This window comes from Rhinoraja longicauda, chromosome 2 (assembly GCF_053455715.1).
Source record: "Rhinoraja longicauda isolate Sanriku21f chromosome 2, sRhiLon1.1, whole genome shotgun sequence".
NCBI classification, from domain to species: domain Eukaryota; kingdom Metazoa; phylum Chordata; class Chondrichthyes; order Rajiformes; family Arhynchobatidae; genus Rhinoraja; species Rhinoraja longicauda.
Genome location: NC_135954.1, coordinates 22930575 through 22955888, shown reverse-complemented (window position 1 = coordinate 22955888; position 25314 = coordinate 22930575). Strand labels below are relative to the sequence as shown.

At 39.6% G+C, this 25314-nt stretch overlaps 1 protein-coding gene across 3 annotated transcripts in view; it reads left to right on the top strand.

Annotated features, from left to right (window-relative positions):
• exoc2 (exocyst complex component 2) overlaps positions 1-25314 on the top strand; it is a 224901-nt gene that overhangs the window by 98390 nt on the left and 101197 nt on the right. For all 3 annotated transcript variants that reach the window (XM_078427408.1, XM_078427419.1, XM_078427412.1), the window contains exons 7-10: positions 11326-11406; positions 14733-14878; positions 14962-15043; positions 19067-19169. In XM_078427408.1, the coding sequence (XP_078283534.1) occupies positions 11326-11406; positions 14733-14878; positions 14962-15043; positions 19067-19169 (412 nt within the window). The remainder of the gene's footprint in view (positions 1-11325; positions 11407-14732; positions 14879-14961; positions 15044-19066; positions 19170-25314) is intronic.

Here is a 25314-nt window from a genome sequence, read left to right as displayed (position 1 = left end):
AAATACTGCGAATAAATGATTTTAGAATCAGAATTAGTTCGGAATTAGAAATATTTATGTGTATCGTTGAGTATGTATGACAAAATCATTACATTGAAGTTGTCCATGCTTGGAAAGTTTTAAAATATTTTTTGGAATGAAAGTAAACTCTTTTTGAAGACTTCCTTTGACCAGTAGCTACAAATAAAAATATAGAAACATAGACATTAGGTGCAGGAGGAGGTCACTTGGCCCTTCGAGCCAGCACCACCATTCATTGTAATCATGGCTGATTATCCATAATCAGTAACCCGTGCCTGCCTTCTCCCCATATCCCTTGATTCCGCTAGCCCCAAGAGCTCTATCTAACTCTCTTTTAAATTCATCCTGTGAATTGCCGTCTGCGGCAGAGAATTCCACAAATTCACAACTCTCTGGGTGAAAACGTTTTTATCTCATCTCAGTTTTAAATGACCTCCCCTTTATTCTTAGACTGTGGCCCCTGGTTGTGGAATCCCCCAACATTGGGAACATTTTTACTGCATCTAGCTTGTCCAGTCCTTTTATAATTTTATACACTTCTATAAGATCCCCTCTCATCCTTGTAAATTCCAGTGAATATCTGTCTGCTTTTTGAGTCACCATACACTGAATGGCGGTGCTGGCTCGAAGGGCTGAATGGCCTACTCCTGCACCTATTGTCTATTGTCTATTGTCTATAGAGCAGAGTTCCTTCCGCTGAACTCATCCATACCAACCAAGAAGCCCCAACACATTTGCTTGTGTTTGGCCCTTATTCTACTAAACCTTTCCTATCCATACATCTGTCTAAATGTCATAGTACCAGCCTCAACTGTGGCTGTGCATTATATATACTCAGCTGTGAAAAAGTTGCCCCCATGGGTTCATATTAAATTGTTCCCCTCTAACCTTAAACCCATTCCCTCCGGTTCTTGAATCCTTTACTCAAGAATGCTTCCTTTGCTTTCACCCTATATTCTCTTTATTTTATACACCACTGTAAGATCACCCCGTGGGCCTCCTGCACTCTAAGGAATATCCTCATAAACAACTTGTATGACTTGAACATAAGGTCCCAAGCCTTTACAGTTTCTTGATTTATGAAGGCCAAAAACCTCTGCACCACCCCTATCTACCTGTGCTGCCACTTTCAGGATCTATTTACTTGTACTCCTAGCTCTCTCTGCTCTAGAACACCTCCCATGGCCCTACCATTCACTGCAAAGATCCTGCCCTTGTTCGACTTCCCAAAATGTAACGCCTCACGCTGATTTGAATTAAAATCCATTAGCTGTTCTTCAGCCCACTTGCCTAGCTGATCAAGATCTTGATATAATTCTTGATAACCATCTTCACTGTCCACGATACTATCTGTTTAAATGTCAACTGAAAACTTGCTAATCATCTTGTATAAGCTTATCTAAATCGTTGATTTATATATGACAAACAGCAATGGGACCAACACTGATCCCTGAGGCACGCCACCGGTCACAGGCTAGTTGTGTTTGGCAGTTAATGTGCTGCCACAGCTGAGGCAGGAGCTGTAACAACATTTAATATGCACTTATACACTGGAAAATGTGTGAAAAACAACCTTCCAACATCACCCTTCTAACCTTGAAGCAAATTCTTTGTATCTAGTTATCTAACTCATTGGATCCTATGCGATCTAAACTTCCAGAGCAGCCTACCATGCAGAACCATATCAGAGATCTTTTTGCTGAAGTCCATATAGACTATGTTAATGGCCCTGCCCTCATCAACCTTCTTGGTTACTATTTCAAAAAACTCAACTCACAGTTGTGAGACATGATCTCCCATGCACAAAACTATGCTGACTATCATTAATCAAATCCAGACTTTCCAAAGGCATGTATGTGTTATCACTGAGACTCCTCTATATAACTTTCCAATCATAGATGTTAGACTTACTGGTCTATGGTGCCCATGTTGCAGCCCTTTGTAAATAGAGGCACAGTAGCCACTGTCGTGTCTTCCAGCACCACAACTGTGCCTTACGATGATACGTACATCTGAGCCAGGAATCCTGCACTTTCTTCTGTAGTTTCTCATTTTCTCCATGGATATATCTGATGAGGACCGAGAGATTTATAAACCTTCATTTTCTATCTGGTTACTCTTTTTTGCTTAATATCTCTGGATTCTCCATAATCCTGTCTGCAAAAGCTACCTCATGCCCCTTTTTGCTCACCTGATTTCCTTCTTAAATATGCACTTCATTCCTCTATAGTCCCCTAGGGATATACTTCACCCAGCTGTCAATGTAAATGAGGCGAGACCCACCAAGCGTATTATAGGCAGCTGTTTTTCCGAGCCCGTGCACCCAGTCCACAAAGGTTTGTTGGATCTCCCAGCTGCTAATCGTTTTAATTCCCCTTCCCAGTCCCATACTGACATTTCTATCCTGGGCCTCCTCCAGTGCCTGAGTGAAGCCACACGCAAACTGGACGAACATCACCAAATATTCTGCTTGGGTAGCCTATAACCCAATTCTCCACTTTCAAGTAACATCCCCCTGCACCCTTGCCCACAACCAATTCCACCTATCGTTCTCCATCTGGATTTACATTTCACTCCTCTATCCTTATCTGACACCCTTTAGCTTGGTTTTTATTTTCTATTCTTTTTAATGACTGTTTTTAATTGATTTTAACTGCTCTTTAATGTTTTATGTAATGCACTTTGAATTGCCTTGTTGCTGAAATGTGCTATATAAATAAACTTGCCTTGCCTTGTCTTTTGTCTCCTTTCTAATTGGAGCCTTTTTCACTTACTCCACCCATCTGCCAATCAAACGCTCCTCACCAGTATCCACTGATCACTTGCCAGGTTTTATCCCCCACCCCCCCCCCCCCCCCCACCCTTACTCCAGCTTTCTTACCCCTACCGCAAACAATCAGAAGGGTCACGACCCAACATGTCACCTATCCATTCCTTCCACAGATGCTGCCTGTTCCACTGAGGTACTCCAGCATTTTGTGTTTCGCTATAGTTTCCTGCATCTGCAGCTCCTTGTGTCTGAAGAAAAGACCTCACCTTATCTTGCTGTCACTCTCTGGTTAGCCTCCTTGCCAAAGCCTCCCGAGCCAGAGCCTCAACACTTGCTCTCAAATACAACACATAATTTCGACAAACAACCACCCCCAAAATGGCTGCTCCTGCAGATCAACTCTAAGCAGATCTCTTCCCTTTGAACTGTACCTTTAAATCAGTCAGCAGTGTATATGGATGAAACACTGATATTATTTTCACAGAAAGCAGAGTAAAAAGGGAACAGCTGTTGAAAACCAAATGCAGAGAATCAATTTCTCTTCATGTCTACATCTGGAAGATGTATACAAATTGGTTGACTGGCATTGGAACCCCTCCATTGATGTTGGGAAATATCATGGGTAATCTACCCAAAGTTCAATAATACTGCACCATTCGATGGTCGTCTGGCCAAACTGACTATAATGAGGAAAGGTACACAAAGATCACATTTTTGGAAATGGATCGGAAATGTGATCAAAGTTTCATTCGAAGGAATATACTTTAATTATCAGATTGATATGGAGAAACAGTGTTGAGAGTCGAGTGCACACTCACAGATTCTTAAAGGTATCAGGATTGGTCAATGAAGATGATGAAAAGGCATGCAGGATGCTTTCTTGTTAGCTGAGGTACTACACTAGTTAAGGCCACAGATGGAGTTCTTTGTGCCGTTTTGGGAACATTAAAGGAAATATGTGATGCGCAGAAGAGGGGATTTCTAGAGATATTGCCAGGATTGAATTATTGTAATAATAAAAGATTGGATATTAGGTAGTTTACTTTGAAACAAATGAAGTTGATGGACAGGGGCTTAATTGATGTGTATAGAATTATTTGTGGCAAGTACAGTTTCTTGCTGTTTACTCTGTTTCTTAACAGAGTGGTCAATATCAATATCTAGATTTGTAGTAATTGGCAAAAGGATTAATCAGGAGATGAGAAAAAATATTTTCATCCATTTGACCATTGGATGGCGCCTACAATGGCTGCCTCACCAACAATCTGTCTCGTCCCTTTCTTTCTTTCTTGTTTTGTAGTCTAGTTAAATGTTGTTTTAGTGTATCTTTAGTTTTGTATTATGTGGGGGGTTGGGGGAAACTTTTTTTAATCTCTTTCCTCGACGGAGATGCGATTTTTTCGTATCGTATCTCTGCCTGCACTGCGGCCTAACATCGAGGAGCTGGTGGCTTCTTGCTGGGGATCGGCCTTGGGAGCTCCAACCGCGGGAGCCTGCGGATTTAACATCACGGAGCTGGCGGTTCCTTTGTCAGGGATCGACTTCGGAAGCTCCAACCGCGGGAGCTTGTGGACTTTAGCATCATGAAGCTCTCGGTCCTTGGTTAGGGACCAGCTTCGGGAGCTTCAAGCCACAGGAGCTTCGACTGCCCCGATGTGGGAGCTTTGATCGCCGGCTGCGGAGCTTCAATCACCCCAAATGCGGATGGTTCGATTTCCCGCGACCACATTAGAAAAAGGAGGAAATAAGATAAGACTTTATTGCCTTCCATCACAGTGAGGAATGTGGAGGAGCTGCTATGATGGATGTTTATGTTAATTTTTTATGTGGTTGTGTGTTTTGTTGCTTTTTTGGTATGACTGTATGGCAAATCAAATTCCTCGTATGATTTACATACTTGTTTTGTTTTCATACTTGGCAAATAAAATCAATTACAATTACAATGGTAGTAGGGGTAGAGACACCCAAAACTAGAAAAAATGCTTGCATTTGTAATTGAAAAGCTATGACCTGCAGCTCTGTGTTATACGGTGAGATGAATTGTTTCCATAAGCTCATAAGTGATAGGAAACAGAATTAGGCCAACCGGCGTATCTAGTCTATGCCGCCATTCAATCATGGCTGATCTATCTCTCCCTAACCCCATTCTCTTGCATTCTCCCCATAACCCCTGATACCGTAAAGTGTTCCAGCTGCCAAGTACATGTTAGCCAGGCTCCTGAATTTTAAATTTTTGATTCTATTAACTGGAAATGCTTCCTCACATAAACTTTGTGTTTCTAATAATAAAAGGATGGGAATTTATATAGTTTTTTTTGGGGAGGAAGGCAGTGCAGGATTAATTTGGTATTGGGAAATTGTGTATATGTGCCATTCAATTGATTTTCTTGTATAGTTTAAAAATAGTTTTACTAATCCTGTTTAAAATGAAATGTTGGCAAATAATTGTTTTCTTAAGTGGACCGTTTATTTTTAATATTTAAAAATTTCCTTGAATATAAATAGGGGATTTGAATTCAGGAATTCTCTAAAGTATTGTCTTTGAATTGGATCAAGCTGAATTCGGTGGGGAGGTGAATGGGGTGTTCGGGGTGAGGGAAGATGCGGAGTTAAAGGGAGGTAAGGGAAACGTGTAGAATGATCGGGGGATGCGGCAACAATTCGAGAACAGCTGAGAGCAGCACACTTGATTTTTTTCTTCAATCCTTTAGAAATCTGTAATTTGATTTGAATGAATTTTAAAAGCAAATGAAATTATTGCTGATAAATGAATATCTTGATTCGAATTGGTAAACTGCAGATTTTTCATACTACATTTTTTCTCATTAGATTGGAGTAGGAAAATGTTAGGAAAGCAGAAGAAAATATTGATGTTGTAAATAAGGAGTAATGCCTGCAATCAATCTGCTTGTGCTTTGTTTAAAATCCCAAGGTTTGACCATTGAGCCAGATGTTTTTTCTTTAGATTAGCAGAAGTATCCAATATTTTTGTAAATTTGGTAAGTGGAGGCAAGGTCAAAAATGTAGGTGGTCTGATTAGCAAGTTTGCACATGACATAAAATTGGTGGAATTGTGGATAGTGAGGAAGATTGTCAAAGAATACAACTGAATTTAGGCCAGTTGGAGAAATGGACAGAGAAATGAGAGCTGAAGATTTATCCAGACAAGTGAGAGGCATTGCATTTTGGGAGGTCAAATACAAATGGAAAGTATACAGTAAATAACCCTTATGAGCATTGATGTGCAGCAGGATCTTGGGGTATGATTCCCTGAAGTCTATGATTCCCTGAAAGTGTTACCACAAGTAGATAGGGTGGTTAAGAAGGTGGTTAATGTTTGCTTTCATCAGTCAAAGAATTGAGTATGAAGTCAGGAAGTCTTAAGTGCTTGAGCCACATTTAGATAATTGTGCTGAGTTCTGGTCATCCGTTCCAGGATGGATCAGAATCAGAATCAGAATCAGAATTACCTTTATTGTCATCCAAAAAACCCCCAAGTCATTTGGACGAGATTTCGTCACCCACAGTCCAACAGTAAGAGCAATAAAATACGCAATTACACACACAACCACAAACCAACACAAGGCTTTGGGGAGACTGCAAAAGAGGTTCACCCAGATGTTGCCTGGATTAGAGTGTTTTAACTACAAGGCAAGGTTGGACAAAGTTGGATTGTTGTCTGTGCAACACTGGGAGCTGAGGGGCAACTGGATAAAAGTATATAAAATTAAGAGAGGCATAGATAGGTTATAGATGGAGTATTTTTCCCAGGGAAGAATTATTAGAGGGCATGGCTTTAAAGTGAAAGGGAGAAGGTTCGAAGAATATTTGCTCAGTAAGTCTATTACATAGAGCTGTGGGTACCTGGAATGTGCTGCCAGAAGAGGTGATGGAAACATACAAAAGCAGTGTTCAAACTTATTTAGGCAGGCACATGAGCAGGTAGGGACTGGAGGGATAAAGACAACATACAGACCAATAAGCAGTTTAATTTAGCATCATAGTTAACCAGATATTGTGGACAGAATAGCCTGTTCCTGTCCAAACTGTTCTATGTACCAGCTTTGTTTCAGACTTCTACTGTACATGAACTGAAATTTAGAAGGATGAGAGGGGATCTTATAGAAACATAAAAAATTCTTAAGGGATTGCATGGTGGCGCAGCGGTAGAGTCGCTGCCTTACAGCGCTTGCAGCACCAGAGACCCGGGTTCGACCCCGACTACAGGGTGCTGTCTGTACGGAGTTTGTACGTTCTCCCTGTGACCGCGTGGGTTTTCTCCGAGATCTTCTGTTTCCTCCCACACTCCAAAGACGTACAAGTTTGCAGGTTAATTGGTTCGGTACAAGTGTAAATTGCCCCCAGTGTGTGTAGGGTAGTGTTAATGTGTGGGGATCGCTGATCGGCGCGGACTCGGTGGGCCAAAGGGCCTGTTTCTGCACTGTATCTCTAAAACTAAAATTAATAACTAAACATTGGACAGGCTAAATGCAGGAAAATTGTTCCTAATGTTGGGGGAGTCCAGAACCAGGGATCACACTTTAAGAATAAGGGGTAGGCCATTTAGGACTGAGATGAGGAAAAGCTTTTTCACCCAACCCAGGGTTGTGAATCTGTGGCATTCTCTGCCACAGAAGGCAGTGGAGGCCAATTCACTGGATGTATTCAAGAGTGAGTTAGATATAGCTCTAAGGGCTAATGGAATCAAGGGATATGGGGATAAATCAGAAACGAGGTACTGATTTTGGATGATCAATCATGATCATATTGAATGGCGGTGCTGGCTCAAAGGGCCAAATCTCCTACTCCTACTTTCTATGTTTCCATGTTTCTTTGTAAAGATAGTATCTGAATTTGTTAATTACACTGGACAGTGAGTCACTTCTTTAATACATTCGATGTCATTTATTTTTAACACACTAGGAACTCAGTCGTGGCAGGTGTAAAATATAGTGTCTCAAGGCCATTAACCATAAGTGTTTTTACTAACCAAATACTAATCTTAGTTTTCCTTTTTTATCCTTGACAACGCCTTGGCAATTTATTTCAAGAGGGCTACAATACAAAAACAGGAATGTAATGCTGAGGTTCTATAAGGTGCTGGTCAGACTGCATTTGGAGTATTGTGAGCAATTTTGGGCACCATATCAGAGGAAGGATGTGCTGGCCCTGGAGAGGGTCCAGAGGAGGTTTACAAGAATGATCGCAGGAATATGATGAGCATATGACAGCACTGGGCCTGAACTCGCTGGAGTTTACATTAATGAGGGGGGGCCTCATTGAAACGTACAGAATAGTGAAAGGCTTGGATAGAGTGGATGTGGGGAGGATGTTTCCACTCGTGGATGAGGCTAGAATGAGAGGTCACAGCCTCAGAATTAAAGGACGTTCCTTTAGGAAGGAGATGAGAAGGAATTTCTTTAGTCAGAGGGTGATGAATCTGTGGAATTCTTTGCCACAGAAGGCTGTGGAGGCCTAGTCAATGGATATTTTTAAAGCAGAGATACACAGAGATAGAATAGTAAGCGTGTCAGGGATTATGGGGAGAAGGCAGGAGAATGGGGTTAGGCAGGAGAGATAGATCAGCCATAATTGAATAGTGGAGTAGACTTGATGGGCTGAATGACCTAATTCTGCTCCTATTACTTATGACCTTATGACATTATGAACTCCCCACCCTTCCCCTACTAAGCGACAGCCTCTACTTCCTCAGGAGACTGAGGAAATTCAGCATGTCCCCAATGACGCTTACAAAAGTTTACTGATGCACCTGAGAAAGCATACTGTTGGGTTGCATCACAGTTTGTTTTGTTTAGTTTAGAGATACAGCATGAAGGAACAGCTCTGCCCAAGCCCATAAGAGTTGCAGATGTAGTTGTGTCCATCGCACACATCAGACAGAAGATATAGAAGCTTGAGAGCACGTACCGCCAGACATGGGAACAACAACCCCTCTGTTATCAGTCTTCTGAACGCTCTATTCACAGGTTAGGGTGCAGTCCGATTCTACTTTAATGCGGACACTGGACTTTGTCTCTGGAACTGTTATGTTATAATGCTGAGAACTATATTCTGCATTGTGTACCTTTTCCTTAGTTCTACCTATTGTACTTAAGTTTGACTTGATTGCATATATATGTAGAGTATTATCTGATTTGATTGGATAGCATGCAAAACAAAGGTTTGTCCTGTACCTCAGTACGTATGGCACAATTAATCTAAACCTGTTGACCTCCCTCCCCCAAATTTATTCTTGTACATTAGATAAACCTTACACTCGCCTGTTCACCTACCAACCAGCATGTGTCCGATATGTGGGTGGAAACCCAGCGTATCAGGAGGAAACTAAAAGCTTAATTTTTCATCTACTTAAATTATTGTCCTGAAATTACAGCCTTCCCTGGGTTCTTCTGGACATTTATTAACCCAACACAAAGTTTGTTAAGCTTTTTCGGTTCCGAAGGTGAGACAATTTTTCTATCAGCAGCAAGGCAACAAACAGTGTGTGGTGTGGAACTGCAGATGCTGATTTAAACCGAAGATGGACACAAGGCGCTGCAGATTCCCTTGGAGGAATATCTGAATCAGTCACTAACTTTTTAACTCGTGATGCTTTTACGCCAGCATTTGCTGTCATGGTTCACAGTGCAAGGATGGAGAATGCTGGTACAAAAGCAAAAGAGGAATAGGTGACGTTTCAGACTCTGAAGAAGGGTCTCAATACGAAATGTCACCTATTCCTTTTCTCCAGAGATGCTATGTGACCTGCTGAGTTACTCCAGCTTTTTGTCTCTAGCAAGGCAAGGTGTTTGCCACTGACCTTGAAGGAAGGAGTTAAGGTGATCACCAGACCTCGGGTGTGGTCTTTTATTTTCTGACTTGTGATCACTGCCACCCAGCAACAGTGATGTCATCAAGCTGGCTCTGATGCTCAATCTGCCACATTTAATCATGCTCACAACCAATTATCCTGGAAGAAAAAGCTCAATTTATTATCAGTTTCAATATTTTTTATGGCTTGAATTTAAGGTTAGAAGATACACTAAATTAAGGTAAAAACTGAAAAATAAATTTCTAAAAAAATATTGTATTACTTTACATTACAAAATATTTAACCAAGAATAATTTGTGTTTGGACCTATGTTAGCAAAACAATAATATTGACTTAGCACCTCATTTAAATTCATTACATTTTGTACATCAGTACCATTTTCATGGTATTTTACAGCAAGAAATGTCTCTAAAAGTCAGATGCCAGATTTTTAATAATGGTGCAGAATGCACCAAAGCATTGCAACCCTTAGAGGCATCTCTAACTTTTTAACTTGTGATGCTTTTACGCCAGCATTTGCTGTCATGTTTCACAGTGCAAGGATAGAAAATGTTGATACAAAAGCAAAATAGGACAGTGGCTGGAAAGTTGTACATGGTGGTTGTACTTAGCACAACGGCCAGCAGCTATGGAAAGGGAAAGAAAGTTAAGATTGTAGTCAATGACTTTTAGGTTCTGATGATAGAGCCTTGATCTGAAACATGAACTTTATCTTTCTGCAGGCTGCCTCACAAATCCTGTTAGATTCTCCAATATTCCAACCCCGAAAAAATAAATTTAACACTTTGTGTTGCTAAAATGAAAAATCTCGGATTCTGGTCTTCTGCAATCAAAGCAAAAAAATGCAGTAAATATTCAGCATTTGTGGGAGAGATAGTGTTAATGTTTCAACTGTATTTCTTTCTCTGCTGTTCCTGCTTTGCTTATTGAATATTTCTAGTATTTAATGCGTAGTGCTGGCCTATCTTAACTTTTTTTGCAGTTATTAATATTGTCATAAAAGGCACGAGGCAAGGGGATAAAAACAAGCTGGCTTGAATAGCATTAATCCTGGTTGCTTTGATACGGTCACAGCCCATGTACTACCGACTAACTAGGGAAAAATCCATAATGTTGTTTTCATGTGTGTAATTAGCACAAGGATTTACTTAAAACCTACAAACTTTCTGAGTATGATTCCAGTGCGTTTAGGGAGTCTACATAAGGATTTATACTAGGTAGGAAGTCTATCTTTTAGGTCTTATGACTACTCGAATTTTGTTGAATTTTAATGCTTGGCTGTGGGGTTTTTTTCCTCTCTTTTTATAATTTCAATTAGCCTGTAATTTTCATTTTATTATTTGTCTTTTTTTAGTGTGGATTTTTTTAGAAATTACTGGTCATCAGTACTTGATTACATTTCAAATGTGTTTAAAATACTTGCCCGAAGAGAAAATGTAATGAATTTAATGGTCAGAATACTTGGGAAATAAGAAAAAAAACTCTTTGTTAGATAAGTTATTTTACAATTTTGAAGATTATGTAACCTTAATTTTGTTAGTTTCCTGAAGGAAATTGGAAATTATTTTTGTATTAAATCCAAAAACCAAAAGTGGTGAAGTAATGTAAAGTGCTTGTGGAAAAAAATGTTTAAACTAGTACATATTCTTTTCACCTTGAAATAAATGACTGCCTATTGAATGACCTGCACATTTCATTCCAGCTATTCATCAAAAACTGGAAGTGGATGGTACGGAAAAAGTGGAAGGATCCATGACGCAGAAACTGGAGAATGTACTCAACCGTGAGTTCAACTTTTTCAACCATACCTATGTATGGGCATTGTTATTCTGGGTCTCTGCTTGTAAACAAATTTAGAAATCAGTACTTTAAATGCATTTTAAATGTGTTTAAAATATCTTCCTTGTGATAAAATGTGGTGAATTTGATAGACAGAATACTTATGAAATAAGAGAAAAGCTTTTTGTGAGGTAAGTTACTTTCCAATTTACTGACCAGTAATCTTGGCATTGAGAAATGTATCCGACATTTAATGTCACAATGAATATTACAGTGTATTTTTATTTTCTGCACGTGCATTAAGTGTTAAATCATAAATTGTCTATATCAGTCATAATTCTTTTAAAAAAAAGAGTATTTTTAACCAAATGTGGTGAATTTCATATACATTTTCATGGGGACAAGTTTCATTGAACAGTGTCCATACTAATGGTCTCCATTTTGAAGTTAAACAGAAAAGTGTGATTATTCTGATGTTTCATGTAAGAATATAATGTATATAAATAGATATAAAACTTTCAAATTAATGGAATCTGTAGAATTCCTATCATTGGTGAGTTATTCTTCATGTGTTTTGCCTAAAGAGTTATTTTCCATAAACACATGAAAAATATAATTTCTTTAATTTGTTTAGCCATTTCAACTATAAGTGTGATATGAATTCAATTTGCATTTCGATCGTTAATGCTGCTCGAAACTGAAGAGTGAATTTTTGTTCAATATTATGATCTCCTGGGAAATACATTTTTAATGGTTAAGAGAAATTGAAAAGAATGAAATGTATTTGAAGTGAAAAATATTATTAGAGTTGTCAAATTCAAGCAAAGCCGTTATTCTCGACTAAAATAATGATAGTGCTGTGCGAATAACCGCATTTACAAAAGTGAAAAATTTAAGTAATTTCATACTTTTAGTTACACAGAGTACCTGGCAATGCCCTTTCACGATTTAAAAAAAACACCTCTTTAAACATTTTTTTATAATTGACATAGAATCACTCAGATAAAGGCAAAGGAAACCTTAAATTGTAGCTTCAGTTGGGTTTTGTGAAGATGGTGGATACGGCTTTGTTATTTTAGTCCTGAAATAGGAGTACTGTATTTGACATGTCTCTTTAACATTCTTAAAATTTGCTGGAAGAGAAATAAATCATGATAATGTACAGTAAATAAACAGCTACTTTTACTTTAACTTAAGTAAATAAACTTATATAAATGACCTGATTTCTTTAAAAGTGGATAATATCACAATTGGTTCAAAATGATAAGGTTAGCTTTGTTGGAGCGTTAATGTTGTTTTCTTAATAGAAAAATACATTTCATTGAAATGGTCCTATCATTATTTTATCAGCGCATAAAATTCCAAACTTAACGCATATGTTGCATATAATGCACATCTAAATATAAACGCGGGTATTTCATAGACAACATTTAAATTTTTGCTGGCCACCCACAGAGCTTACTGAGAAAATGGCATGTAAGCCACCCAGTGTGATCGATGTGCTTTTTTCTCCTATCTTTGCTTATAGTATACTCACTAGACCAAATAATGCCAATCCTTGCGAGAAACATTGAACGACAAATCTATTTTGGTCTTTTTTTAATTTGCTTTTCCAAATTTAGATGTTTGTTATAAGTCATTGAACTGAAAGTAAATTAAAATTGGTATTAAAAATTGTTGATAGCTTTTCTAAGAGACTATTGGGGAAGAATATTTGGAAATGCTTTCGAAACGTGCATGAATTGTGTAAAAAACACCTTACGATTCAGATTGTGATTGTTTTCTTTTATACTTGAGTCAGATATGTGTTAATGAATCAACAAAAATATAAATTGACAACTAAACATAATGCAAAATAAAATTGTGGCAAAAAATCAGAATAAACTGTCCTTTTGTTAAGCAAGATTCCTTAATATTACAACCTTTTATTAGATAGAAAGGAGCACATTTCTTAAGTTCCAGTTACTGTTCTTTTTTCATCTGATTTGCCATCAAACTGCAGTTACCTCCTGGCTCCGAATACATATTTAAGACAGATGAGCTTTGTCAGATATTAAGTTTGCTATTTTATTTGTCTGTCTAATGCATTACAGTTTCATTTAACTAAAGCTTAATGCTGATTGAATTGGTTTCTACTTTGCAGCAAAACTGAACTTGTGCAATGTAATTTTAAAATTTAAGAATATCAACTCTGAAGCAGACAAGAATGAGATTCTTGTCCAGAATTGTCTGGAATTGTCTCTACATAACTGTTAATTTCGATGATAGACAATAGACAATATAGTTGCTGGAGTAGGCCATTCGGCCCTTTGAGCCAGCACCGCCATTCAATGTGATCATGGCTGATCATTCGCAATCAGTACCCCGTTCCTGCCTTCTCCCCATGCTCCCTGATTCCAAATTTAAATTGCAAATCTCTGCAAGAGCTGAAGTTGGAAAGGAGTTATGACTTGTACCTCTAATTTAATATTGAACATAATATTGAATTATGTTTATAATTGAGATTTTACTATTTGAAATGTATACATGTTAATATTTCCAAAATATGATGTATTGTTGTTCACTAGAGATATGAACATGAGGCATTTAGTTGCATCATTTGAGGTAATGCAATCGTAGATGATGAGCTACTTTTCTACCTGTTTTTGTTAGAATGGTAATTTGATAGCGATCACTGGAAACTGAAGTGTACGATAACTGCTGAGTGAGCCCAAATTCTTTTTTTTTTCATGGAAGTGATCATTGTACTGCAAATTTAATTTTACTATAAAATATTTTGAGTACATTTGGTATTAATATTGGTTTATTATTGTAACATCTATCAAGATACAATGGATTTTTTTTTATATATGAGTATGATCAAGTACAACTGGTAGTGCAAAGAGCGAAATACCAGAGTGCTGCATTTAGTGTTACAATGTTACAGTTACAGGGAAAGTGCAGGTTTTAAAAAAATGCAAGAGCTGCAGTGTGGTAGGTTGGGAGATTAACACAAAAAGCTGGAGTAACTCTGAGTCAGACATCATCTCTGGAGAAAAGGCATAGGTGACATTTCAGGTCTCGACCTTTCTTCAGAAGGTCGGAAGAAGGGTCTCGACCCGAAACGTCACCTATTTATTTTCTCCAGAGATGCTGTCTGACCCGCTGAGTTACTCCAGCTTTTGTGTCTATCTTTGGTTTAAATCAGCATCTGCAGTTCCTTCCGACACAGATTGGGAGATTATTTTGAAGTTGTCTATTTTCTGACAATCTATACATTTTTTTGTCCTTCTGCAGCTGGCCGTATTTTAGGCTGTGTGGGTGCTTTCACATATTTTTCTTTCATTCCAGGTGCGAGTAATACTGCCGATACACTGTTCCAAGAAGTCTTGGGACGTAAGGACAAAGCAGATTCTACCAGAAATGCCCTAAATGTTCTACAGCGCTTTAAATTTCTCTTTAACCTTCCTCTTAATATTGAAAGGAACATTCAAAAGGTAAAGTTTAAGAACAATTAAAAATAAAATGTTTGATGCCTCTTTAATTTGCTATTATCAATGATAAATACCTGTTTCCTCAGGGTGATTATGATGTGGTTATAAATGACTATGAAAAGGCTAAGTCACTGTTTGGGAAAACTGAAGTTCGTGTGTTTCAAAAAGGTAAGGGCTGCAGAACTTGTTCCATCTTATAAAAAGCACTTTATATTCAGCAAAACATGCACTGGAAAATGTAGGAAATGTGCAGGACATCATGTAACTTATTTTAATGTTTACTTATTAAGCTCAGAAATACTACACTGAACAGTGATGTTAGCAGAATTTCAAGTTGAGATACATGTAGTCTGCTTTAACTAAATTATTGCAAGTGACTTAAAAGTTCAGTACTGATAGTGAATTTAATTGATATAATGGGATGGGTGCCTCGCATCAATCTCGATTCTTAGATAATATTTTTTACAGACATTTGACGCAAAGATCATGTTATCTAAACTATTAGTCTTCTGGGGTGTCATTATTTTTATTGAAACACCTATTTCAATAAATGTATTCATCTTAGAATCAAATTCCATCATTATTTTTTATCCCTAGCTCACATTTCCAGTGGTTTATCTTTTTAGAGAGCAATAGACCAAGTTGGGTCCAAACCTCCTCCCTCCCTCCCAAACATACAAATGAGAGTTTTAGTATATAAATATCCCAGATTTTTGAACCCACTTGCGATAACTAAATGATTTAAAATTTATTAGCATTCTTGTGGCTGATCTGAATGTTTAACGCTATGATGCTTACCATGGTGGCACGGTAGCGCAGCGGTAGAGTTGCTGCTTTACAGCGAATGCAGCGCCGGAGACTCAGGTTCGATCCTGACTACGGGTGCTGCACTGTAAGGAGTTTGTACGTTCTCCCCGTGACCTGCGTGGGTTTACTCCGAGATCTTCGGTTTCCTCCCACACTCCAAAGACGTACAGGTATGTAGGTTAATTGGCTGGGTAAATGTAAAAAATTGTCCCTAGTGGGTGTAGGATAGTGTTAATGTACGGGGATCACTGGGCGGCATGGACTTGGAGGGTCGAAAAGGCCTGTTTCCGGCTGTATATATATGATATGATATGATATGATATGAGATAATCTGAAATTCACACCATCTGACATAATGAGATACAATCAATAACACAAATGTGACATAATCATTGTCTTGATCAAGAATATATAGAGCTTTGTTTGTACAAAGAATTGTACTAGGACATTATTGGCATTACCATAGTTTTGAGTTATTGGCCATAAACCTTTAGAGACTTATTTACCATAATAGTTGACTATCTAATCCACCTTACACCCTTTTATGTATGCATCTGCAGAGAAGCAGGTTAATGGCATTGCATATCATATCATATCATCATATCATATATATACAGCCGGAAACAGGCCTTTTCGGCCCTCCAAGTCCGTGCCGCCCAGCGATCCCCGTACATTAACCCTATCCTACACCCACTAGGGACAATTTTTACATTTACCCAGCCAATTAACCTACATACCTGTACGTCTTTGGAGTGTGGGAGGAAACCGAAGATCTCGGAGAAAACCCACGCAGGTCACGGGGAGAACGTACAAACTCCTTACAGTGCAGCACCCGTAGTCAGGATCGAACCTGAGTCTCCGGCGCTGCATTCGCTGTAAAGCAGCAACTCTACCGCTGCGCTACCGTGCCGCCATATGCATGACTCGTATATTCACTATGTACGTACTTGCATTACATGGTACCAGACCATCTTGGCCGATTCTTGTGCTTTACAGAAAGTGACTTGTAATCGTTGTTCTTGTGGTACCCTTGGATCCACACTTAATTCCATGCATTAGCACTTGTATGCTCTTAACGTCTTTGTCCAATAGCACTCTTTCTCAAAGCTGTGCAGACTTCATTTAGTGCTTTAATGGAGTGCAGGGGGCACTCCTAAGGAACTTCTACACAGTGGTTCCATCGGCCATTTTCTATGGAGTAGTCTGCTGGAGCAGCAGCATCTCAGCAGCGGAAGGGAAGAGACTCGACAAGCTGGTCAGGAAGGCCAGCTCTGTCCTGGGTTTCCCCCTCGACAGTGCAGGTGGTGGGAGAGAGGAGGATGATGGCAAAGCTAACATCACTGCTGGACAACGACTCCCACCCCATGCAGGACACTGTCTCTGCACTGAGTAGCTCCTTCAGTGACAGACTCCTTCACCCCAAGTGCGTGAAGGAGAAATATAGGAGGTCCTTCCTTCCAACTGCTGTGAGACTTCACAACCAGTACTGCTTCCAGCAGACGAGTCAACAATAACAGCTAAGAACACAGAAAACTGATGACAATTTATGTATCTTTTATTTATAATGAATGATCTCTTGCTCTCTTGCTATCCACTTTGCTGCTGTAACACTGTAAATTTCTCCGGTGTGGGACGAATAAAGGAATATATTAATAAAGGAATTTCCCCTTTGTTTTAGGCATCAAGGACTATAAGCTTCAGCGATATGTAAATGGTAGCATTCCTCTGTATTCATGTCCTTTATTTTCATCTGACTCAATAACTTCCTACTGCCATTACTATGTTTTCACTAACCCCCTGAATTTCTGCTTTCTGATCCCAAACTTTTTTTCCTTGGAGAGGCTTCTCCTCCATTCCCCAATAATAATAATAATAATAATCCATTTATTTTATATAGCGCCTTATCACATGCTCAAAGCGCTTTACAAAAACAATTAACATAGAAACAAACAGACAAACTATCCTGACGGAAAAGCGGCGAATAAACAACGCCAGCGTCCTCTCACGTCAGGGTCCGGCAGTAGACATTAAAGAGCACAAGACACACAGATACAATTTTTTACATAAAACAGCCATCACAGTGATTGCTCTAGGCATACCCTCACTGTGATGGAAGGCAAAGTCTTATCTCCTCCTCGTTCTTCTCCCGTGGTGCCACGAGGTGATCGAGGCTCCCAACTTTTTGAAGCCCCCACCGGGCGATGGAAAGTCCCAGGGCCGAGCCGAGCAGGCCGATGAAAGTCCTGAGCCCCCACCGGGCGATGGAAAGTGCTGCGGCCGGGCCACGCAGGGCGATGAAGGGCCTGCGGGCGGGTTGATCATACCTCACGCTTCGGGGCGGTCGAAGTTGCTACGGCTGGAGCTCCCAAAAGCCGGTCACCAGCCAGGGACCTGCGAACTCCCGATGTTGGGTCTGCAGGGCCCACGGCCGAAGCCTCTGAGATGGTAAGTCCAGGCCCTGCGACCGGAGTATTTGAGGTCGATCCCAGCTGGAGGCCGCCGACTCCACGATGTTAGGCCGTAGCGCGAACGGAGATACGACACGGTAAAGGTCGCATCTCCGTTGAGGAGGAGATTTGAAAAAAGGTTTCCCCCAACCCCCCCACCACCCCCCTACATACACAGAATTAAAAATAAGCCATTGAGCTTCTTTACTGTCTTTGTCTTTGAATCTATTTTTTTTAGGCACTAGATGGTGGATCCAACATTGACTTTTTTTCTCTTCATCGTTGGTTTTCATTCGGTTACTTCTATCTATACCTCCTCCAATCAGATATATTGTGATGCACAATCCAGCCATCCTTTCTCAGTTTGCACCACTACCACTTTTATTATTCAATCTCTGATCACCCCATTTACATGTTTTCCCTTTGTTCTTTCCACCTCACTCCTTCCCTGCAACTTAAAACATATTTAACGTCTAACTTTTTCTAGTTCCAACCTGAATTGTTAACCCTATTTCTCTCTCCACAGATACTTTTGGATCTGTGTGTTTTAAGCCATTTTTGTTAATACACGACACTTTAGGGCAGATTAGTTTTCTAATGCATTAATATGAAGAATATTAGTATACTGTATGACAGGAAGTCCATATAATAAAATCTGTCTAAGTCATCCACGATTGTGTGTTTCATGTTGAACAAAATAATAATACAACCACCCATATAGTACTTTATTGTTTGTGGATCATGTGCAACCAAGATAATGCTGTATTCACTGCGCATCTTCAGTATTAAAAAAAGTGTCTCACCTTCTTGAGATGTTGCAGTGCTTTGAGGTAATGATGCTCCTCTGATGGTGTAATGCTAACTGGACTTTGCATTTGCAGTTTTAGTTTAGTCTTTTGATAATATATGCCTTTCATCATTTTTTTTTCTGTACCAGTTTATGCAGAAGTAGAGACACATATTGATGCACTGAGGATCCTGCTGATGGACAAGTTACTTGAGATGCCATCAACTCTGCTTGACCAGAAAAGATATATAAGGTAAAGGTGATGACGGTTGGGTTGTAGGGAACTAAATCACAAGGCCTGGTCAAAGGATTATGCAGCATGGAAATAACCTCTTCAGCCTACTGAGTCCGCATCAACCATCAAGTACCATTTATTTTAATCCGATCCCACTACAATTTGTATTCTCCCATTACCATCAACTTACCCGCCTCCCTCTCTCCCCCTTCAGATTCCACCACTCACCAACACACGAGGGATAATTTCTATTTACAATTAAGTTGCAAACCTGGATGTCTTTTGGATGTCTGAAGATATTGGAGGACCCAAAAGAAGCCCACATGGTCACAGGGAGAAAATGCAAACTCCACATAGACAGCATTGGAAGTCAGGAATGAACCCAGGTTGCTGGGTCTGTGGAGAGCATCTTTCTGAGCTCTGCTCTAGCACAGAAAGGCATACAAATTATGTCATGTCTTGAAAATATAAGACAAATAGACGTGTTTTCCTAATACTTCTATCTAATTTTTATAATCCAATCATTTCCTAGGACAAAGTAGGGATTACTTTCAGGCTAGAGCCATTTAGAACTGAGAAAAAAAAACTTTTTTACACAGAGAGTTGTGAATTTGTAGAATTCTCTGCCTCAGAAGGCAGTGGAGGCCAATTCACTGGATACATTTAAAAGAGAGTTAGATAGAGCTCTTCGGGCTATATCAAGGGATATGGGGAGAAGGCAGGAACGGGGTACTGATTGTGGATGATCAGCCATGATCACATTGAATGGCGGTGCTAGCTCGAAGGGCCAAATGGCCCACTCCTGCACCTATTGTCCATGTATCTATGAGGTTATACTTTGATATATCTCAAAGGACCTTATATAACCTTTATATCACCTCTGCAATTAGAGGAGAAGAGCAGATGGAAGCATGATATATTTTAATTTCTTTAAGATGGTTAAAAATTAAATTACCCAGATATCTGTCTGTGGAGATAAGTTGTTTGTTGATTTTTATGTGCCCATTCAGGAGATCCAATGGGCCAAGGTTTGAAATAATGAAATTATTGCAATAACATAAATGTTATCCAATGTATGCGACTGTGTGGAAATGCATGTAACTGCATACCCTACAAAGGGAGATCTTTATTTACCCAAGGGCAGAAGGAGATGGTGGAAACGGGATCATTTACAAGAAGAATGTACAAGAGAAAGTGGGTTCAGTGAAAGGATTGGGAAAGGTTGTAGGGCAGCCAATTAGGAATGGACGGTGGGTTTATCCAGATCATTCGGGGCTATGACTATTCAGAGTCAGGAGGCATTTGGCTGAGTCAGTACCCAGGAATGAATTGGATCTCTAGTTTACTCTAGAACTTTGGTGTGGTGAGTGCATGGGTGGCACATAAATAATTGCAGTTTTATAAGATATGAAAACTTGTTGAGACTAGCAATACGTCTTCTTGCTTGTTCCATCAAGAGAGTAATTTACAGTTTAATTAATGATTACCTGGAATGGCACAATGGTGTAACTAATAGAATTATTAAAGACTAGAGGACATAGCTTTCAGGTCAGATGGGGCAAGTTTATAGCAGATGTACGAGCAACGTTTTTACAGACAGTGCGGGGTGCCTAGAACACGTTGCCTCGGGGGGTGGTGGTGGTGGTGGAGGCAGATACGATTGTAATGTTTAAGAGGCTTTTAGATATGCACACTGATATGCAGTGAATGAAAGATATGGATCACATACAGAAGAGATTAGTTTAACTTGGCATCATGGTCAGCACAGACATTGTGGGCCAAATAGCCTGTTCCTGTTCTATGTTCTAACTGATGCCTCGCAGAGCCACAAACCTGGGTTCAAACCTAACCTCAGGTGCTGTGAGCATGTTCTGACTGTGACCACGTGGATTTCCTCTGGTGCTTCAATTTGCTCCCATATCCCAAAGATTAATCGGCTATTTACCAACCATATGTGAATAAGGATGACGTGATGTGGAGGGAAACCTACAAGTGGCTGTGGTTCCCATATGATTGCTGGCCTTATCCTTCATGAGGTAGATTGTGTGTTTGAAGGTTTTGTTGGAGTGGACTGCTTTGTTCTGGATAGACTTGAACGTGAGAATTTTGGAGCTGCATTCATCCAGGAAGCAGAGAGATCTCTTGAAATTTATCTTGTGGATGGTCAAAAGCCTTTGGGGTGTCAGAAGGGGAGTTGATTGCCTCAGAAGACCCAATATCTGACCTTCTCATGTACTAATGCGACACGTCCAGTTCAGTTGCTGGACGGTGGTGATGCCTTAGAATGGGATCTCGGCAATGGGATGCCATTAAATACAGTCTAGGTGATTGGCCTCTCTTTTGTTGGATATGAACATTGTTTGGTACTTTAGTCTTGTGAATTTTGCTTACAACTTACCAGCCAATGCATGAAAGTTGTTCAAGTCTTCCTGCATGCAGACATGGACAGCGTTATGTGCTGCAGAATTGCAAGTGGGGTGGAATATCGTGCAAGCTATTAATGAATTGATGATGGAAGGAAAGTCATTGACGAAGCAGTATGTTTGGGCCAGGGATACTGCTCAATGGAACTTATGCAGTGATGCCCTGGAGCTTGGATGATTAACCTCTGACAAACACAACAATGTTCCTTTGTGTGAGGCATGACTTCAGCCAGTAGAGTGTTTTCTTTCTGATTCAAATTAACTTTGGTTTCGTCAGATGTCCTTGATGCTACACTCAATCTAATGCTATATTGATGCTAGCATTGAGGTAATCCCTCATCTTTGCCATTCCACCTTTTAAGTCCATGTTTGGATCAGAGCAGTTATAGGTCTGGAATGGAGTGATTCTCATGAAACCCGAGCTGGGCAAGCTATTGGAGAGTAAATTCTGTTTGATCACACTGTCGACAACAGTCTCCATCACTGTACTGATAATTGAGAATAGATGAGGTGGTAATCAGTCAGAGTGGACTTTTTCTGCTTCTAGTCAAAACTTGACACAATGAGAGAGAGGTACTAGTATTATAATTATATCCAATATGTGGATAAATATAAGTTATGGTGGCAAGAATAAAAAGGCAGATTATTATCTGAATGGTGTCAGATTAGGAAATGGGGAGGTGCAACAAGATCTGGGTGTCCTTGTACATCAGTCACTGAAAGGAAGCATGCAGGTACAGCAGGCAGTGAAGAGAGCAAATGGCATGTTGGCCTTCATAGCAAGAGGATTTGAGTATAGGATTAAGGAGGTCCCACTGCAGTTGTACAGGGCCCTGGTGAGACCACGCCCAGAGAATTGTGTGCAATTTTGGTCTCCTAATTTGAGGAAGGACATTCTTGCTATTGAGGGAGTGCAGCACAGGTTCACCAGGTTAATTCCTGGGCTGGCAGGATTGACATATGATGAAAGAATGGGTTTAGTGGGCTGATATTCTCTGGAATTTAGAAGGATGAGAGGGAACCTTTTAGAAACATATAAAATTCTTAAGGGATTGGACAGGCTAGATGCAGGAAAAATGTTCCCAATGTTGGACAAGTCCAGAACCGGGGGTTGCAGTTTAGGAATAAGGGGTAGGCCATTTAGGACTGAGATGAGGAAAAACCTTTTCACCCAGAGTTGTCATCTGTGGAATTTTCTGCCACAGGAGGCAGTGGAGGCCAATTCACTGGATGTGTTCAAGAAAGATATAGCTCTTAGGGCGAACGGAATCAAGGGATATGGGGAAAAAGCAGGAACGGGGTACTGATTTCGGATGATCAACCATGATCATATTGAATGGCGGTGCTGGCTCGGAGGGCCGAATGGCCTATTCCTGCACCTAGTTTCTATGTTTCAAACACCTTGGTTAGAGGCACAACTGATTTAGGAACACAGCTCTTCATAATTACATCTGAGAAGTTGTCCAATCCCATAGCATCTTCTTGATATGATGTGAAATAAATTGAACAATCTATACTCTGTCTTTGATGAATGATGAAAGACAAGCAAACCTAGCTTTAATGTAATTGTCCGGAAGAGAATTAGCAGCATGGATACGAGTTAAGAGTGGTGGTGGACAATATTGTGGAGGTGGAATTAAGTGACTTTAATATGGAACGGATACGCATTACAGAGCTCGGTTCGAATAAAAAATGTTGCTGAGATTCATTCAGCCTGAACTAGTCGGCAGGAAGAGAAAATGAAAGTTTATTGTTGAAATCAGCTGAAATTTAATCCATTCGCCTAACGGTTCAATCTGTGTATTAGTTTGTGGATAAAATAAATTAAGAGTAAATTACCTAAATTAGGTATTACTAACATAAATATTGGAGAAGTTTAAAAATTAATTTGTGGTTTGGTTAGATTTTTTATCTCAGCTCTTTTTTGATTCAAGTGTTTCTTGTGACTTGAAGCTTAAAGCTTTAAATATCTGTATTGTTGTGTAAGTTGTTAATCAGTAAAGTTAATGGATAAAAAGATGGTTTATTATCAACTGAATGTGATTTTTTTTAGATGCAATCTCAACTTTAAGACTAACTAATATAATATTCTAACATTTTATGAGCATCATTTTAATAAGCCTGTTTAGGTAGTTTTGAAGATAGAAAAAGGAGTATTGACTGTGAAAAGAATTTGCTGAGTAAATATTTTTCTTTCAAATGTTCATTTTTTTTGTTAAAGGGCATGAAATTCCAGGGCTATATAATGGTTCTGGCAAAGGCAGGTGACCTAGACTTTTTTAACATGTTTCTAAATCTGTTGCTAGCAGGCAGACATACAAAATTTGTAAAGATATCTCCTTATTTTCCAATATTACTTCCATGTTTTCAGATGTTTATCTGAAAGAACAATAATAGAGTGATACAGAGATACATAGCAATAAGTGCAAGAATAGGCCATTCGGCCCATCGAGCCAGCATCGCCATTCAATGTGATCATGGCTGATCATCCACAATCAGTACCCCGTTCCTGCCTTCTCCCCATATCCCTTGATTCCGTTAGGCCTCAGAGCTTGATCTAACTCTCTTTTGAATGCATCCAGTGAATTGGCCTCCACTGCCTTCTGAGGCAGAGAATTCCACAAATTCACAACTCTCTGTGTGAAAAAGTATTTCCTCATCTCCGTTCTAAATAGCCTACTCCTTATTTTTCAACTGTGGCCCCTGGTTCTGGACTCCCCCAACATCGGGAACATATTTCCTGCATCTAGCGTGTCCAATCCCTTAATGATTGTATATGTTTCAATATGATCCCCTCTCATCCTTCTAAATTCCAATGAATATAAGCCCAGTCGATCCATTCTTTCATCATATGACAGTCCCGCCATCCCGGGAATTAACCTTGTGAACTACGCTTCATTCCCTCAATAGCAAGAATGCCCTTCCTCAAATTAGGAGACCAAAACTGCACACAATACTCCAGGTGTGGTCTCACCAGGGCCCTGTACAATTGCAGAAGGACCTCTTTACTCCTATACTCAACTCCTCTCATTATGAAGGCCAACATGCCGTTAGCTTTTTTCACTGCCTGTTGCACCTGTATGCTTACTTTCAGTGACTGATATACTAGGACACCCAGATCTTGTTGTACTTCCCCTTTTCCTAACCTGACACCATTCAGATAATAATCTGCCTTCCCATTCTTGCCTCCAAAGTGGATAACCTCATATTTATCCACATTATATTGCATCTGCCACGCATCTGCCCACTCATCCAATCTGTCCAAGTCACTCGGCATCCTCATAGCATCCGCTTCACAGTTCACACTCCACCCAGCTTTGTGTCATCTGCAAATTTGCTAATGTTACTTTTAATTCCTTCATCTAAATCATTAAAATCATCTACAAAAAAATGATCTTGGTAGGAAATAAATATATTAGGAGGATTCAAAAGAAGGTGGTGGAAGAATTAATCTTTCCCACTTTTATGCATCTTTCCTAAACAAGACTAATAAGAATACTTCATTTTTCCACCTCCTTGCTATTTCTCTCCCAAAACTTATGGCGCTTGAGAGAAATGAGCTCTTTCTGCAAATTTCCTGGACACAATGTATATGGTCCCCTTTGGTGTTATCGTTAATAATCTTCAATCTAACTCTAAAATGCTTGATTAAAACAGCATAATTAATGCAATGTCCTTAAGGAAGATTAGTAGCTTTATCCATGAGGCTATTATTCCAGCTGAATGAAATCGTGCTAGAA